This window comes from Schistocerca nitens, chromosome 10, assembly GCF_023898315.1.
Source record: "Schistocerca nitens isolate TAMUIC-IGC-003100 chromosome 10, iqSchNite1.1, whole genome shotgun sequence".
Lineage (NCBI taxonomy): Eukaryota > Metazoa > Arthropoda > Insecta > Orthoptera > Acrididae > Schistocerca > Schistocerca nitens.
The window spans coordinates 34448401-34466789 of NC_064623.1; the positions used below are offsets into that span (position 1 = coordinate 34448401).

At 40.4% G+C, this 18389-nt stretch overlaps 1 protein-coding gene across 3 annotated transcripts in view; it reads left to right on the forward strand.

Annotated features, from left to right (window-relative positions):
• LOC126210381 (uncharacterized) overlaps window positions 1-18389 on the forward strand; it is a 44665-nt gene that overhangs the window by 1437 nt on the left and 24839 nt on the right. Inside the window, exon 2 of one of the 3 annotated variants that reach the window (XR_007540656.1) lies at window positions 2125-2274. The exons of 1 other annotated variant lie outside the window; for it this stretch is intronic. Coding sequence is in view for 1 of the 2 variants with exons in the window: in XM_049939610.1 (XP_049795567.1) it covers window positions 15118-15243 (126 nt within the window). In the remaining variant the exon portion in view is untranslated. Of the gene's footprint in view, window positions 1-2124; window positions 2275-15117; window positions 15244-18389 lie in introns of those variants that run through there. One more of the 3 variants, XM_049939610.1, reaches the window with a different exon arrangement.

Genomic DNA, 18389 nt, shown 5'->3' on the forward strand with positions numbered 1-18389 from the left:
CTGTAAAGAACTCGTGTTAGCATTTTGCAATCGTGACTTATTAAACTGACATTACGGTCAACTCCACACCTGTCAGCACCTTTTCTTTTGTAATAAATGAAAAGCACCAGTTTGCTTTTGTTCTACAATATTACTTTTATTGTTAACCGATTTTCGGCTTACAAGGCCATCTTCAGACATTTACTGAGTATTATCAACAAAGAAGTTAAATGTTAGCAGACAACATTGGAAGAGAAGTAACATATCTAGACTGATGTAGAAACATTCAGTCAGTAACATCTTTGCAATGAAAAAGTAAAAACTGAACTGTACATAAATAACAATGGGGTAGACAGGAAAACCTTTAGCACAAAATAGGAATAGCATGCCTACATAACAGTTTCTATTAATAAACAAAACTAATAAAATAAAATTAGTACTAGACAAGGCTTCATCAGGAGGTATGAAACATAGAGAGTAATGCACAACAAATTAAAAGAAGAGACAGTTATCAATGTAAATACAGAATACATAAGGAACTTAAGCAATAAGATAAAGAGAAATAAATAAATGCAGGAAAATGGAGGTGTTTGAGGGAACCTACAGTCCAAGAGTGTGGTGGTACTGCATTTTAACATTAACATTATAATCAAAGCAGTGGCATTAAATAAATGAGCAAAGTAAAATATGAACAGTATTTGATGAGACAACCACAAGGGGTGTTAAACATGGACAGTAATACAATTACCAGTTAAAAGAAAGCCTTAACTATTGAAACTACAGTCTATGTGGAATACAAAGACAACAACAAAACAACTTAATGAATACAGGAAAATGGGAATATGTAGGAAGAGATAGTGTGGGAACTAATGAACAACAAAGGAAGTTTAGGAGAGGCGAAGTGTTGAGATGTGTCTGGTCATTTAGGATGAGATCTGGACTGTGAGCAAGATGTTTGTTAATTGGAATTACTGTATTCTTCCTGGAGTGTGAGGGTATTTCGTCTGTGCCATACATCCTGCACACCAGTCGGAAGAATTTTATCATGGCTGCCTCTCTTAAGGCTATCAGTGGTTCTGACAGAATGTCGGCTACTTCCGGGGCCTTGTTTCGACTAAGATCTTTCACTGGTCTATCAAATTTTTCTGCCAGCATCATATTTGCAATCTCATATTCATCTACGTCCTCTTCCATTTCTATAATATTTTATCTACCTCGTACAGAAGCTCTATATACTCCTTCAATCTTTCGGCGTTTCCTTCTTTGCTTAGGACTGGTCTTCCATCTGAGCTCTTGATATTCATACAGCTGCTTGAATTTTCCTTTAAGCAGTACCTATTTCTTCCCTAGTGACATATGCCTCTAAATCCTTACATATGTTGTTATGAAGCTATATAAAACATTCTCAATCTGACAGTGGAGAAATATCCAGAATGAAATTTTCACTCTACAGCGGAGTGTGCGCTGATATGAAACTTCCTTGCAGATTAAAACCGTGTGCCGCACCGAGACTCGAACTCGCGACCTTTGCCTTTAGTGGGCAAGTGTTTTACCATGTGAGAGCCATTTATAGTTTGGAAGGCAGAAGACGAGGTACTGGCGGAATTGAGGCTGTGAGGATGGGTTGTGAGGCGTGCTTGGGTAGCTCAGATGGTTGAGCACTTACCTGCGGAAGGCAGAGGTCCAGACTTCGAGTCTAGGTCCGGCACATAGTTTTAATCTGCCAGTAGGTTTCAGTGAAGAATTATGTTTACAAGAGCTAAACTGCACATTATTTTCAGTCTGTTAGGGCTACAGATTTTGTCCAGCCTTTTGAGAAGGCAAAGATATGATGAAGTGTGATTTGAGAAAGGTGTAAATTATTCATCTACATCTCTTCATTGAACCTAAGACATTTTTCGGGTATGTGACAACACGTGGAAGCCAGAGGTTGCGAAATATGACGGATAGGATGCAGGATCCTCCTACCTGGCAGCGTCTAACAACCAAATCACTTTCGTCGAGTTTAGTTAGTTAGTTTTTTGTAACCTAAATCATTTTGCACAAATAATCGTCATGATGTGGAACGAGTCATTATACATTAACTTGGCAAATTAATTTGCAAACTGGGCTACATGCTAAACATTTATAACGCTTTTTTTGCAGATGCGAGTTAGTAATTCCGACCCACCACCGTTTACATCAAGAGAAGTTCTGCTATGGAACAAAAGGAAATGTCAAGGAGAAACTTTTTCAGTTTGTATTCAAATTTTACTTGCTATCTGTCAGAAAATTTATATCACTGCGTAAGTAATCAAAAATATTTGTGGCAGCTTTGTGCACCCCTTTTTGAGCCGAGGACATCCTTATATTGAGTAATAAATGTCATTTTTCCTTATGGTATTGCGATTACGTATATCATTGTTCCATCTGAACTGCAGTGCATGATTTACAACAAGATTGATGAGTGAATAAATATACTGAGAAGCAGTAGTCAGAATGCCCAATTCCTTAAACAGATGTCTACGAGATCATCGTGGATAAGCACCACATATTATTATACAGCATTTTTTAGAACAATGAAGACTTTCTTTCTTAAAGGTGCTTACCGCAGAAGATTATTCCATCTGACATTATTGAACGAAAATATGGAAAATATGTAAACTTGCTGATTCGTCCCTCGCCATTATTTGCATAGATTGTAAGTGCAGATGTGCTTGGACTAAGTTGTTTTATGAGTTCCATACTTTTATTTTTACAGTTTAAATTCTAATCAGTATGGACACGTAAGAATTTTTCAGTTTGAGCTCTATTTATTATTTCCTCACCACCTGTTACACGTCTCATTGGTATAGTGCCCCTAGATGTGCAGAACTGAATATGTTGCGTCTTTTTAAAATTGAGGGTGAGACCACGTGAAGAAAACCAGTCATTGATACTATTAAGAACACTATTTACCATATCTTATGTTTTTGTATATGTGCTGGAACTGATTACAAAACTGGTGTTGTCCGTAAGAAGAACTAATTCTGCTTGTTGTATAATCGACGAAAGATCGTTTACAAATGTAAGGAACATTATTGGACACAAGACTGAACCTTCCCCAGTTAGAACTATGTCCCCGGATTATATCGATTGAATTTCTGCATTATAGTGGTTAGATATGACATTATCCATTGCCTGGTTATACCATCAACCGTACAAAACTTCAACGTATCTAGAAGAATACTGCGAATCCCACGATCAAATACCTTAGATAGACCGCAGAAAATTCCAAATGGCGCTACAATTTTATTTAACTGCGACGTACCTCGCCATAATCGGGCCCTTTATGTATTTTTTATAATTCCGTTGATGTATACTCTCGTAATTACAGACTGTCACTCACTACAATAAAAGCTAATTGAAAATGAATATAGTAATTACAAATGACGATAAGAATTGCAGATAATGGGGAAGCAAGTTAAAAGAATTTGATCGTTGCGCAAGTGCAATGAATAGGAAGTTGGAGCAGACGGCGCCAACAATACGCGGAATGTTCTGTGTTTTAAGTGAAAATTGAGGATTACATTCAGATGGAATTCTGTGTGCAAATACCCATTCGCTGTCTATGTCAGCCACTGCTAAATTTCTACATTTAGAATATCGAAGAGAACGTTCTAATCAACATTGTCAAAAACTTTCACAAAATCTGCAGATCTTATGAAGATAGGTATGTCTTCCTTCAGCCTATCTCCTGAGATAAATTACTGGCCATTAAAATTGCTACACCAAGAAGAAATGCAGATGATAAACGGGTATTCATTGGACAAATATGTTATACTAGAAATGACATGTGGTTACATTTTCACGCAATTTGGGTGCATAGATCCTGAGAAATCAGTACCCAGAACAACCACCTATGGCCGTAATAACGGGCTTGATACCATAGGCATTGCCCATGCAGCTTCAACACGATACCACAGTTCATCAAGAGTAGTGACTAGCGTATTGTGACGAGCCAGTTGCTCGGCCACCATTGACCAAACATTTTCAATTCGTGAGAGATGTGGAGAATGTGCTGGCCAGGGCAGCAGTCGAACATTTTCTGTATCCACAAAGGCCCGTACAGGACCTGCAACATGCGGTCGTGCATTATCCTGCTGAAATGTATGGTTTTGCAGGGATCGAATGAAGGGTAGAGCCACGGATCGTAACACATCTGAAACGTAACATCCACTGTTCAAAGTGTGGTGTCACCGCCAGACACCACACTTGCTAGGTGGTAGCCTTTAAATCGGCCGCGGTCCGTTAGTATACGTCGGACCCGCGTGTCGCCACTATCAGTGATTGCAGACCGAGCGCCGCCACACGGCAGGTCTAGAGAGACTTCCTAGCACTCGCCCCAGTTGTACAGCCGACTTTGCTAGCGATGGTTCACTGACAAATTGCGCTCTCATTTGCCGAGACGATAGTTAGCATAGCTTTCAGCTACGTCATTTGCTACGACCTAGCAAGGCACCATTATCATTTGCTATTTATCTTGTGATGCATGTACCGTCAGACTGATGTTCACCAATTATGGATTAAAGTTAAGTATTCCAACAGCTACGTACTTTATTTGTTAGACTCAAATCCTTTAACTGTTCCAGACCTCACGCCAGCCTGCGTGAGCTTAAACGCGTGCCTTTTGGCTACCTCCTAGTGGCTTGGCTGTCTTGCCAGTATGGCGATGACAAATGCACGCTTCCAATGTGTGTTCATCGCGATGTCGTCAAACACGGATGCGACCATCACGATGCTGTAAACAGAACCTGGATTCATCCGAAAAAATGACGTTTTGCCATTCGTGCACCCAGGTTCGTCGTCGAGTACACCATCTCAGGCCCTCCTGCCTGTGATGCAGCGTCAAGGGTAACCGCAGCCACGGTCTCCGAGCTGATAGTCCATGCTGCCACAAACGTCGTCGAAGTGTTCGTGCAGATGGTTGTTGTCTTGCAAACGTCCCCAACTGTTGACTCAGGGATCGAGACGTGGCTGCACGATCCATTACAGCCATGCGGATAAGATGCCTGTCATCTCGACTGCTAGTGATACGAGGCCGTTCGGATCCAGCACGGCGTTCCGCATTACCCTCCTGAACGCACCGATTCCATATTCTGCTAACAGTCATTGGATCTCGACCAACGCGAGCAGCAATGTCGCGATACGATAAACCGCAATCGCGATAGGCTACAGTCCGACCTTTAAAAAAGTGAGAAACGTGATGGTACGCATTTCTCTTCGTCACACGAGGCATCACAACAACGTTTCACCAGGCAACGCCGGTCAACTGCTGTTTGTGTATGAGAAATCGGTTGGAAACTTTCCTCATGTCAGGACGTTGTAGGTGTCGCCACCGGCGCCAACCTTGTGTGAATGCTCTGAAAAACTAATCATTTGCATATCACAGCTTCTTCTTGTTGGTTAAATTTCGTATCTGTAGCATGTCATCTTCGTGGTGTAGCAATTTTAATGGCCAGTAGTGTAAATCGTAAAGTCACCACTGCTTGGAGTCTTCCTACATTCCTCCAGAATTGCCACGCTTCTTCCTTGCGGTCAGCTTCTACCCATTTTTCCTGTCCTGTTGCAGCAATCTGTGTCAGTATTTTGCAACCGTGAGATATTATCCAGTAATGTTTAAGACTTAAAGGAATTAAATACATTAGCTGCACGTACGGATTCGAAATTGTGTCGCCGGCTTACGAAGTTGATGCGATGACCACTACAGCATGTGAAAGGAGTCCCATAGAACACCTCCATCAGACCCAAATTTTCTGCTTACGCCGCACAGTGCTGATGTAGTGCCCCTAATCATTAGCCTCATTGCTCGCGGCATCTCGCCAGTACTCGTAACAGTTCGAGCTCGGTGTGCGCCTGCAAAGAGGGGATCATTGGGCGTCTTCACGTAAATTATATATGTGGTGTCAGTGCTTTCGGACCAGCCTTATTTCTAATTTGCAATATTAAGTTCTTCTTGAGGTCTGAGAGTGTTTTTCCCTGTCTCACCTGTGACAGGTGTTGACGTTGTGCCCCACGCCTTTGATTTGAAGGTCGCTGCGTCCTTGGGGTCGAAAAGGAGGTGTAGGTCCCGGTTGTCTGCCCAGTCACTTAGTCCAGTCCCTTCAGCTGTGGATCTCGGGTATCCCCATCTGGTGTGCTGAGAGTTAAAATCGCCAGCGTAAACTGCTGGGTGGTTAGCCTCGGGTAGGATACCTGTGGGCCATTTCTGTGATGGAGGTTTGTAGACGTTATACAGTGTCATCTCTCCCAGTTTTATGCCTATCGCATGCTCTGCTGGTACCACTTTGGTGTCCAAATTCATTAGGAGTTCGTTCTTCACTAGGGTGGCTATGCCATGTTTGTCGTGTCCAGTGTAGCTCACAGCTGTAAATCCTGGTATTTTGAGTCGATTGATGGTTTCATCTGTGAGGTGGGTCTCTTGTAGGAGTACGACACTTACTCGTTCTCTCGTTAAGATCTTTTCGAGGATTTCTCCCTTGGTCCTCGTGTAGCCTTCTATGTTGAACTGGCATACGTTCAGCTTCTTCATGCTAAGACTCTGCTCTATTTGCCTCTGTGTGGGCCGGGAGGCATTGTCGCGTCCGGCCGCCGTGGATGTGTAGACTTTTCGCCGCTGTGCCATGTTACAGCGTTGCCCGGGGTACACCATCTAGGAGGTTGTCTACACTTCGTACCCGCAATGCTATCCTTTCAAAACTGGCTGGAACAACATGGGGATGTGGAGCGAGCACTTTGAGAACTTCAGCACTAGCCCTTGTCTACAGTGTAGCTGAATACTGTTCACCAGTCTGGAGGAGAAGTGCACACGTATCTAAAGTGGATGTCCAGCTGAGGGAGACAATGCGAATAATCTCGGGAACACTCAGGGCCACCCCCTGTGCATGGCTTCCTGTACTAGCGAACATAGAGCCTCCAGAAATCAGGCGATCACAGCTAGCCCTAAAAACCTACAGGAAAATTATAGACAACCCGGACCTCCCTATCCACCAAGATCTGACACCGACAAACAGGCTTAAATCCAGATCACCCTTTTGGAAAATCGGTGAAGAACTACAAGCCTTTGAGCCGAGAACGGCCTGGAACGAAGTATGGTCGGCAAGTGAATTTAAGAACAAAAATTTAGTACACGATCCGAACAAGAAGATTGATGGCTTCAACCTACCAAGAAGAGTGTGGACAGCTCTAAACCGGGTCAGAACGAGTGTTGGGAGATGTAAACACCTGATGAACAAGTGGGGCCTGGCAGACAGCGCTGTATGTGAGTGCGGAGAAATACAGACAATGGACCATCTACTCGTGTGCAAAGTGCATGGCTATGGTGGTGAACTCATGGACATACATAGACTCAGTGACTCAGCCATAGAATGGCTCAAAAACATATCTAATATAGTGTAGAATTATATTGTTTTCTTTTTTAGTATATAGTGATAAGAATATTGTAAATTATGCCTCTGTGATGCCGAACGAGTAAATAAAAACCTGTGACATACTTTTATCAAGACTGGCTCTCCCTAATATCGGTTATTAACCTTCGCAGTACCAAGAGAGTGGGTGGTTACTTCGATGCAGCTTTCGTAAATATTGTAATGTAGTCCATTATTTTCTGTTATAAAATTGAAAAAAAAAGCATTAAAAAGCATTTTTTGTTTTAATCAACGATTATATCAGATTCCGTAAATGTTTAAAATTTTTCTGTTATACTTGAACAAAAAATTTAAGTCTTAGTGGTGACGTCACTTTCAACAATGAGTACCATTCTCACTATTTTCAGGACCTTACTTGCACATCAGTACCTCTTTAAAAAGTACGACGCAAGTAAATTTTACATTAGATTAGATTAGATTATTGCTTGTTCCATAGATCATGAATACGACACTTCGTAATGATGTGGAGCGTGTCAGGTTAATAAAAGGTGTCAATACAAGCTATTACATTAGTGCCGTAGCCATGTACACTGCTGTTACTTTTGAATTCGTTCGGATTGTTAGTAACAAATTACATAAGTGACTATATATCTATATTGTGAGGCTACAGTCAAGATCCCCAGCTCTTTAAATAAGTGTCTGCAGGATGATCTCGGATAAGGTCCAGCAATTATTCTGATTACATGCTTTTGTGCAATGAACACTCAAAGCGACAGTTGACGAAATTATCGTTTTTTAAAATGTTTTGTGGTCATAAAATACCCCAAGCTTGGTAGTACACTTTATTGAAAATATGTAGATATTGCTATGAGCGTTCTAAATAACTTTCTCAGATTGTGACCCTAATTATACATCAGTACCTGTTTATAAAGATGCTGTTAATGTAAGTCAACAACAATATTAACGAATTTTGTTTTATAACTTTTTTAGGGTGGGCATAATGTACCGCCCTCCCCCCCCCCCACCCCCACCCCCACCAATAACGGGCGTTATCGAAAACTAGGGTTAATCGTATGTTAAACATATTATAAGACAGAATAACACTAGGTAGTGATGGGACCTCGTTAATTATAAGAAAACAGCACTCACGTCTACTATTTTAATAAGTAATGGGACTTCTGTGTCATCTGAAAGACTGTAATAAGAGTAAGTTATAATCATTTGCCTAGTGACAGTTCTGATCACATGAAACTATAATCGTCCCGCCATAACTGTCGGCACATTTGGTTGCTTTGGGAGGTGGCTCATCTGAACTACAACATATGAAATATTAGCTCACTTTATTACATTAATGAATAAAATGATTTACTTAACTTGGCTCAATCCTTTGGGCCGGCCGCGGTGGCCGAGCGGTTCTAGGCGCTTCAGTCCGGAACCGCGCGACTGCTACGGTCGCAGGTTCGAATCCTGCATCGGGCATGGATGTGTCTGATGTCCTTAGGTTAGTTAGGTTTAAGTAGTTTTAAGTTCTAGGGGACTGATGACCTCAGATGTTAAGTCCCATAGTGCTTAGAGCCATTTGAACCAATACTTTGGCACATGAATGTTTCGTAATTTACAACTGTCATTGACTTGTAAAGCATCACTTGATGCATGGAATTGGAATTACAGTGTGCAGGTTTTACAAAAGTGCATTTGCAGCTGACGAGAATTCTTCCGGACTGTGTGGCCGTGGTCCATGGAACTCTTCTATCCCTGACGTTTCGTCCAAGCTACGTTGGACATCTTCGGAGGTGCTCCTGTGTCAGTCGGACGTCGAAGAGCGGCCTAAATATGTGGAAAGTGGGCGTGGTCTGGATTTCACATAATAGCAGAGATAAACCTTGTCAAGGATAAAATATAACTATCGATCATAGTACGTCAAAGCTTTTAATTTACCGCTGCAATGCCTCTTCGACGTGGCTATCGTCGCCGTTGGCGGTTCAGTGTTCCTGTGTACAAGTCATTGAGAGTAATAGAGATTGACTTGTCTGGTCAATTCAATAAGCAGCAGCTTATGGGTGGTCCGGATGTTTTTTGTGGACTACGACTTCAGTTCACGTGTGATGTTTCTGCTGTGTTTGGAGGCAGTACATGGCTGAACTTGGCTATAGTATGGGGGAACCATGTTGACTATGGTGGCCTTGAAGCTTTCCCTGATGCGAACATTTTGGCTTGGAAGACATGGAGTATAGCCGATAGTACAGGTCTACTAGCTAAAGATCCCTATTGTACATTGGTGTTAGTCAAGCCCTTCACTTTGTCTACAAGAAGAAAGAAGAAGCAAAATGCGGATGAGTATCTGTTTACTTTGGCCAAAGTAGCGAATAACAATTGTAAAATAAAAATTACTAGTGACTGTATGTTTTATTATAGACAACAAAAATTCCTTGTCTCCTTTCCTTATCTTCCGTGATGTTCTTTTTTTTATCGTTCTTCGACGTCTGAGTCGTCAGCCGACAAGACTCAGCACAATCAGGAGCAACCCCGAAGATGTCCAACTTTGGACGAAACGTCAGGGATAGAAGAGTTCCATGGACCACGACCACACAACCCGGAAGAATTCTCGTCAGCTGTAGCATCCGGTCGTGAAAGCCCTCATTGTATGATTTCCAGGTGAGACTTGAATGACTCTTTTCTCCTTCTCGTTGATCTTGACCGCTTCAGCTGATGTCAAGAACAGGGGCAGTGTGCTTCCCTGCTCGGCTCTATATTGACATCTGTGCTAGGGCGCTGCTGTGCTGAGTGAGAGGGCATGTCTTCTTCAGCCTCTCGGATTCGTCGTAGCAGTTTCCAGCGAGAGCTGGACTCCATTCCTTATACTGAGCCTATTTCTTTGTAGTGAGTATTCGTATGTTCAGATAAATACAAGTTAAGAAAATCGTGTTTACTTTGTTATTTGATCACTAAACGTTTTTACTCCTCTCCATCTTTTGTACTACAAGATTCCTACATCAGTTTGTAGCCAACTCTTTTTACTATCGTGCACAAAGTCATGCACAACACTATCAACCTTTGAACCTATGTAAAAACAATTATTTCTACATCGATTTGTCACTGCGGACAAGTGACGGAACAGTAGTCGAATTACAGGATGGTTATAATTAAAGTGCACCTACTCACGGAGGACCAATGTCGGCTGTAATTATCGTATGGCAGCGGAATTAGGCAGATATTTTACTGTTTTAAAGTAGAACCGATTTACGCTAGCAAAAACTTAGTTCCACTTTTAGCCACGAGGTGCCTATATGGCTCTGTGAATGCGAGAAAGACATTCCATATGTAATGGATAAGGAACGAGATATGGGCAGAAAACGTCAAACAAATGAAAAAGGCATAATATTGATCACCGACGTGCAAGTTGCCCAATGTGGTGTCGGCTGAAATAAGACTTGCACTTAGCAACCGAACTTCCCCAGATGGGGCCTCCCGGCCAACGACCACATACGCTCATTTCATTTCATATCAGCGGAAGCATGCGGCGGTTCCGGCGGAATCTGAGGAACGTGTTCCTACATATTCATTATGAATAGGAAAGTAGGGAAGAGAGAGTGTCAATGTAAACAGTACAGCGATAGAATTATTCTCATCAGAATCTACAGCAAACCAACACCGACAACGACAGTCCAGGTATACATGTCGACGTTGCAAGCTGAAGATGAAGAGACGGAGAAAATATATGAGGATAATGAACGGGTAATACAGTACGTAAGGGCAGACTGAAAATCTAATTGTCATGTGGGACTCGAATGCAGTTGTTGGGAAGAAGCAGTACAAAGGGTTACTGGAAAATATGGGCTTGGTACAAGGAATGAGAGGGGAGAGAGAGACTAATTGATTTCTGTAATAAATACACTATTCAAGATTCACAAGAGGACAAACTAGGAAAAGGCAGAGAGATATGGGAAGATTTCAGTTATATCACATCATGGTCAGATAGAGATTACGAAATCAAATGCTGGATTGTGAGGCGTACCCGATAGCAGATATAGACTCAGATCGCAATGTATGAGTGATGGAGGGTAGGCTGGTGTTTAAGAGATTAGTCAGGAAGAATCAATACTCAAACAAGTGGGATATGGAAGTACTAAGGAATAAAGACATGCACTTGAAGTTCTCTGAAGCTGTAAATACTGCAAGAAGGAAAAGCTGGGTAGGCAGTGCAGCTGAAGAGGAACATTGGGACAAAGAGGTTAACTGCTCAGAAATCACGGGTGACAGAAGAAATGCATCAGTTGATCAATGAAAGAAGGAAGTACAAAAATGTTCAGGGGAAGTTCAGGAATACAGAAATACGAATCGCTGAGGAATGAAATAAGTAGGAAGTGCAGGGAAGCTAAGACGAAATGGCTGCATGAAAAAGTAAGGAAATCGGAAAAGAAGTGTCTGTCGGAAAGACTGACTCAGCATTTAGGAAAGTCAAAAGAAAGCAAAGGTAGTAACGTTAATAGTGCAACGGGAATTCTATTGTTAAATACAGAGGAGAGAGCGGATAGGTGCAACGAGTACATTGAACACCTTTATGGGTGGGAAGATTTTTCTGATGCAATAGAAGAAAGAACAGGAGTCGATTTAGAAGACATAGGGCATCCAGTATTAGAATCAGAATTTACAAGAGCTTTGGAAGACTTAAGATCAAATAAGGCAAAAGCGACAGATAACATTTAACCGCAATTTTTAAAACCATTGGGGTAAGTGGCAACACACGACTATTAACTTTGGTGTGATGAATGTATCGGCCTGGCGATATACCATCTGACTTCCGGAAAAATATCATCCATACAATTCCGAAGACTGCAAGAGCTGACAAGTGCGAGAATTATCGCGCAATCAACTCAATAGTTCATGCATCTAAGTTGCTTACAAGAATGATATACAGAAGAACGGAAAAGGAAATTGAGGATCCGTTAGATAACGGATTAGTTTGGCTTTAGTTAACGCAAAGGCAGCAGAGAGGCAATTCTGGGGTTGCGGTTGATAATAGAAGCAAAACAAAAAGAAAAACTAATACATGGTCATAGGATTTGTCAACCTGGAGAAAGCGTTCGACAATGTGAAATAGTTCAAGATGCTCGAAACTCTGAGGAAAACAGGGGTAATCAATAGGGAAAGACGAGTGATATGTAACGTTCAAGAACTAACAGAGACTAATAAGAGTAACAATTTGTCCATTTTATTTGGACTGTTGAGTTCCGTGTCCGTGGATAATGATATTTTACTATAAAAATTTGATGTCACAGCAGAAGAAATTGATAACCTTGCAAAAGAAATGAATAAAATGCATCAGAACATTATCTTCACTGTAGAACACCAAACAGAAGTAGGTTTAAATTTTATGGATCTCTGCATAAGTAGTTCCAACAACAAACACAAATTTCAAGTATACAGGAAACCAACATACACAGATAACACAATTAATAAATCGTTCTGCCACCCGGATAAACATAAGATGGCTTCATACAGAGCAATGCTAAACAAAATGCACAAAATAACACTAGAACAAGCTGACCAAATAGAAGAACTAAACACCATCAAAGCAATTGCTTACAATAATGGTTACAATCCAAAATTAATAGATGAACTAAACTCTAAGATAAATCCCCACATAACCAAATACAATAACAAAACAGCATTAAAGAGTACCACAACAAAGCCAAAAGAAAAATATGTAAGCTTGCCATTTGTTGGAAAACTGTCAAATAAAATAGCAAACCTGTTCCGAGGAACAGATATCAGAATCAGCTACTATACAAATAACAAAATAAAGGACAAAGCTATCCACAGTATTAAAAATAATACCAAACCGTACACTCAATCAGGAATATACAAACTTAACTGCAACTCATGTCCAAAAACATACATAGGCCAAACAGGTGGAATCTTCAAATACGTTTTCGAGAACACATGAAGGCTCTTCGTTTAAAAAACTTAAATAAATCCACATTTGCCCAACATGTAGCAGAAGAAGAACATCAAGTAACAGACATATCCCATAACCTACAAGTTCTCCACCTAGCCAACAAAGGAAAAAGAATGAACCTCCTAGAAGAAATCGAAATTTATTCACATAAACATGCATTCTCATCTGACATACTTAACGACAAAACAGAGTTACCAAACCTAATATTTCTGAAAAACTTCCACACTCTACTTATCAAACCACTTACTAAGCACAATCGAGAAGTAACATAATCTAATATAAACCCAACAAATGCATGTAATAATATACAATATAAAAATCTTAATTCTTTGTTATATTGTAAATGTATGAATTACTGCTTTGTATAAATGTGTTATGTTAGTTTAGTATCTTCAATACTGCCTAAGTAACAAAAAAAGTATACATCATACTTAGAATACTTCTATCACTCAAGTCAATGTTTAGTAAACAGTAGCTAAGCTAGAACCTCAAAACTTTCGTAAAATGTAACTCTGTCCATAGATAAACTGCTTGTATGTAAACAAAACTGTCAGTCGACAACATGGCGGATAACGCAGTGCGCCTGTGTAAAATACATGACAAAAAGTGTTTGTGCTGTTATAAAAAAGAAGAAAATCCAAGGATAAACAAGGAGAGGAGAATGTAAGTAAAATGAACAACTGATAGTGTGTAACTTTAAACTTGCGAAATTGAAGTAAGTGATTGGAATCGTTGCTGTTGCACAGGCCAGCTGCAGCATCCAAACTGCTGTCGATATTGTACCACTGTAGAAACTGAAGATACATGTAATTTGCCAGCTGAAGATGGGTACAAACCCGAAATGCATATTGGCATAAATAAAACGCATTAAAAAAAAGTGGTTGGTCGCTATATTTTTATAGTAAATTAATAAGAGTGGATGGCGAAGAACGAAGTGCTCGGGTTAAAAAGGTTGTAAGACAGGCGTGTAGTCTTTCGCCCCTTTCCGTCTGTTCAACGAAGAAACAATGATGGAAATAAAGGAAAGGTTCTGGAGTGGAACTAAGATGGTGAAAGAATATCGGTGATTACGATCCGCTGAAGACATTGCTGTTCTCAGTGAAAATGAAGAAGAATAACATCATCTGCTGAGTACAGAATATGGATTGAGAGAAATCCGAAGAAAGACGAAAGTAATGAGAAGTAGCAGAAATGAAAACAGCGAGAAACATACTACCTAGGCAGCAAAATAACCAGAGAGGGATGGAGGAAGGATGGCATTAAAATCAAACTAGCACTGGGAAAAACGGCATTCCTGGGCAAGAGAAGTCCACTAGTATCATATAGGCGTTAATTTGAGGAAAGAATTTCTGAGAATGTACGTTTGGAGCACAGCGTTGTAGGCTAGTGAAAAATGGACTATGGGAAGACCGGAACATAAGAGAGTCGAAGCGTCTGAGATGTGGTGCTACAGACGAATGTTGAAAATTTGGTGGCCTGATGAGGTAAGGACTGAGGTTCTGCGCAGAATTGGTGAGGAAACGAATATGTGGAAAACACTAGAAAGAATGATAGGACATCTGTTAAGACATGAGGGCATTGAGATACTGGCCTATGAGTTCGGCAACATTCAGTGAGGTGTCGATGTCGTAACTCTTACCATTTACAACAAAGTATACTACTGCACTTTCAGAAAGTAAATTCTACTTTCACACATTCTGCAAGCTGCTGAGTGCAGGAAGTGAAAGTTCTGTTTTTACAGGAATCTGATCTGTTAGGTTGTTCTCTAGTATGGCATTGTTTTATTCTCCACAGTTCCAGGCCGAGGTGCTGAACTTCCAGGAACACCTCTACAACTACTGGCGTGACGCAGCGCAGTTACTCTCGCTTGGTGTGACGCAACTCTCAGAATCGCTAGTTCCCTTTGCATTCCAACTCATGGTAAGCCATTTTTTGTGTAATATTTTAACTCTCTCTCTTTTTCACCGGGTGAGTTAAACTGACAAAAAGTCTTCATACTGAAGTTTCACGAGACCAAACGTATTGCTCTCCCTGAATAACTTGCTTGGCTTCTTATTTTGGTGATCTTAGAAGTCTGGAATATCTAAAGTGCGTCAATTTTATCCACACTGAGCAATCGGACTTCGAGATGCCTCTAGGTAATTACCGCAATCCGTAGTTATCTCGTTGAGATGGCTGCTATGGCGACTAAACAGATGTCGCCCAAGCCGGTTGTTTCCATTTATACAGCCAGACTCAACCATGCTTCCTCTTGGAAAGGTGTCGATATCATGTTAAAGAGATTACTAGTATCAAATAATAGAACGTGAGTCACTAATCGAACAAAAATAAGTACTTATTCTCACTCATAACACTGATTTATAAATGTTAACAGATAAAGGCCAGGAGGAGGAAAGGTAATGAAGGATGTAACAAAAAAAGAAAGTCAGAGAAAAGATCGTGATTGCCTTACAAAGACATGGTTACTGGGACTTATTCTTACACATTTAAAACATTATGGATTAATGTTTCATGTATAAGACTCTCTTCTTTATCACCAATGGCTCAGTTCTACATCTGCATCCACACGATTACTCTGCAATTCTTAATTAAATGTCTGGAAGAGGATTCGTGGAACTATCTTCAAGAACTTCCTCAAGCGTTCCCCTCTCAGAAAGCACACGGAATAAACGATCACTTTAATTTTTCCGTGCGAGCTCTGATTTCATTTATTTTATTATGACGATCATTCCCTCTCGCAGAGGTGGGCACCAACAAAATATCTTCACACTCTGAGGACAAAGTTGGTGACTGAAATTTCATGAGAATATCTTTCCACAACGAAAAATGATCGCCTCCCCAATTCGCATATCATGTCTGTGGTACTCTCTTCCCTATTTTACGACAATACAAAACTAACTGGCCGTCTTTAAACGCTTTCGGTGTTCTCCGTCAATACTATTTGATGCAAATCCCTTACTGTGCAGCAGTACTCCACAATATGGCGGACAAGGGTAGTGTAAGCAGCCTCTTTAACAGACCTGCTACATTTGCTAATTGTTCTGCCAATAAATTGCAGTCTTTGGTTCGTATTCCCCATAACATTATCTATTTCATAGTTCCAAATTAAATTATTCGTGATCTGATCCCTAAGTGTTTAGTTGAATTCACAGCCTTTATATTTGTGTGGTTTATCATGTAACCGCAATTTAGCGGATCCCTCCTAGTACTGAAGAGGATAATTTCACACTTTTGATTGTTTAGACTCAATTGCCAGTTTTCGCTCCATATATATATATATATATATATATATATATATATATATATATATATATATATATATATATATATATATATTGTCTAAATCATTTTGCAATTTGTTTTGATCGTTTGATGACTTAACATGACCGTAAATGGCAGCGTTAACTGCTCAGATTGTCTGTTAAAACGTGTATGTAGTTCAGCAAAACAGTGGTCGCATAAACACTTCCTTGACGAACATCAGATGTTACTTCTGATTTCCTCGACGACTTTCTATTAGTTAGTATGATCTTCTTCACAGGAAATCGCCAATTCACTCACACTACAGAGACAATAATTCATGTTCGATAGGACTCATTAATCATGAGATTAAAGAGCTAGTTATGTTTCACAATAAAAATATTTTCTGAATCTTTATTGACTGTGTGTCAATAACCCGTTTTGTAGAGTTCACTCATAATATTCGAACACAGTATGTGCTCCAAAACCCTACTGCAAATAGACTCCTGTTACCTTTCTTTGGTTCTGACTGACTTGTGCAACTTTCCAGTTCTGGGTATGGATCTTTCAATGAGCGAGCAGTTGTATATGATTGCTAAGCATGGAGCTATATTTTCAGCATACTCTGAAAGGAACCTGACTGGTATACTATCTGGACCAGGGGCCTGCTTCGCTACACCGAGGATGTACAGTACTAATTTTCTGATGTTGGCAGTGGTTCGTGATTCGAACGCTGGAAAATTTACGTCTTCTTCGATAAAGGAGTTACGGAAATCTGTGTTTAGTAACTAACTGTGTTCAGTAACATCATCACTGTTATCGCACAGTGAGGGTATGGAATGTGTATTTCCGCTGGTGTACTTTACATACGAGCAGAATCGCTTTGGATTTTCTGCCAGATTTCGAGACGCAGTTTCGTTGTGGACACTATTAAAAACATCACGCACTGAAGATCGCGCTAAATTAAGAGCGTCACAATTAGTTCATTATGTTTCTTCTCGGAAAAAAAGTAATTTTACTAACACATGAAAAACAAGGAAGAACTAATATTTCGTTACAATATGGAGTAAGGAAATCACACATAGCGTCGCTATGTGTTCGTTTCTGACAGTTAGTTCCCGATTTATCTAGATCGCACTGTCGTTATCTTTGCCTGTCCGATTGTGAAGTTAACTCCCATTAAGAGTTATGGCCCACCACGCCTGCGATAGTTGTGGGATAGTTAAACAGACAGCACAGACTCCGGACAGGCAAGCGTAGGTAATAATGTGGTCTGTACCTCTTTTTTCATAATTTCTGAGAAATTCCTTAACATATTTGTGAAATTTCGTATCAGATCCTACTTTACAAGCCTAAGTCTCTTCGCTGCTCATTCAGTGGAGATGGGTCTAGACTCTAATGGCTCGGTATTTCATCTCACCGTATACGAATTTGCTTTTTTGGAACCTTTTACTCTCAGATGGGGTAGGAGAGGGGAAGTGTGAAATATCGTTGGGCTCAGGAATTGTTTAGTCCAGGGTTATTACCATTTTTAATTTTGTATCAGGCGAATAAATTTTTGTGCCTTGGTATGGATCGTGGGAAGAGGATTCTTATACATCGCAGCTTTTGTAATTTTATGTAAATTTAGTAGCTTTCCTCAACCTAGGAACACCCACATTCTGTTCCAGTTAAACAGCGAAGAAATAGCCTAAATGCAAGTTATACTGACAGCACGCGTGCTACTGATATAATAGGGTTGGATAAAAAGTAGTAGCAACATAATATAATTCGTACCACACTTTATTGACGGACGTTCATGGTATTTCATGACCTCAATATAATCG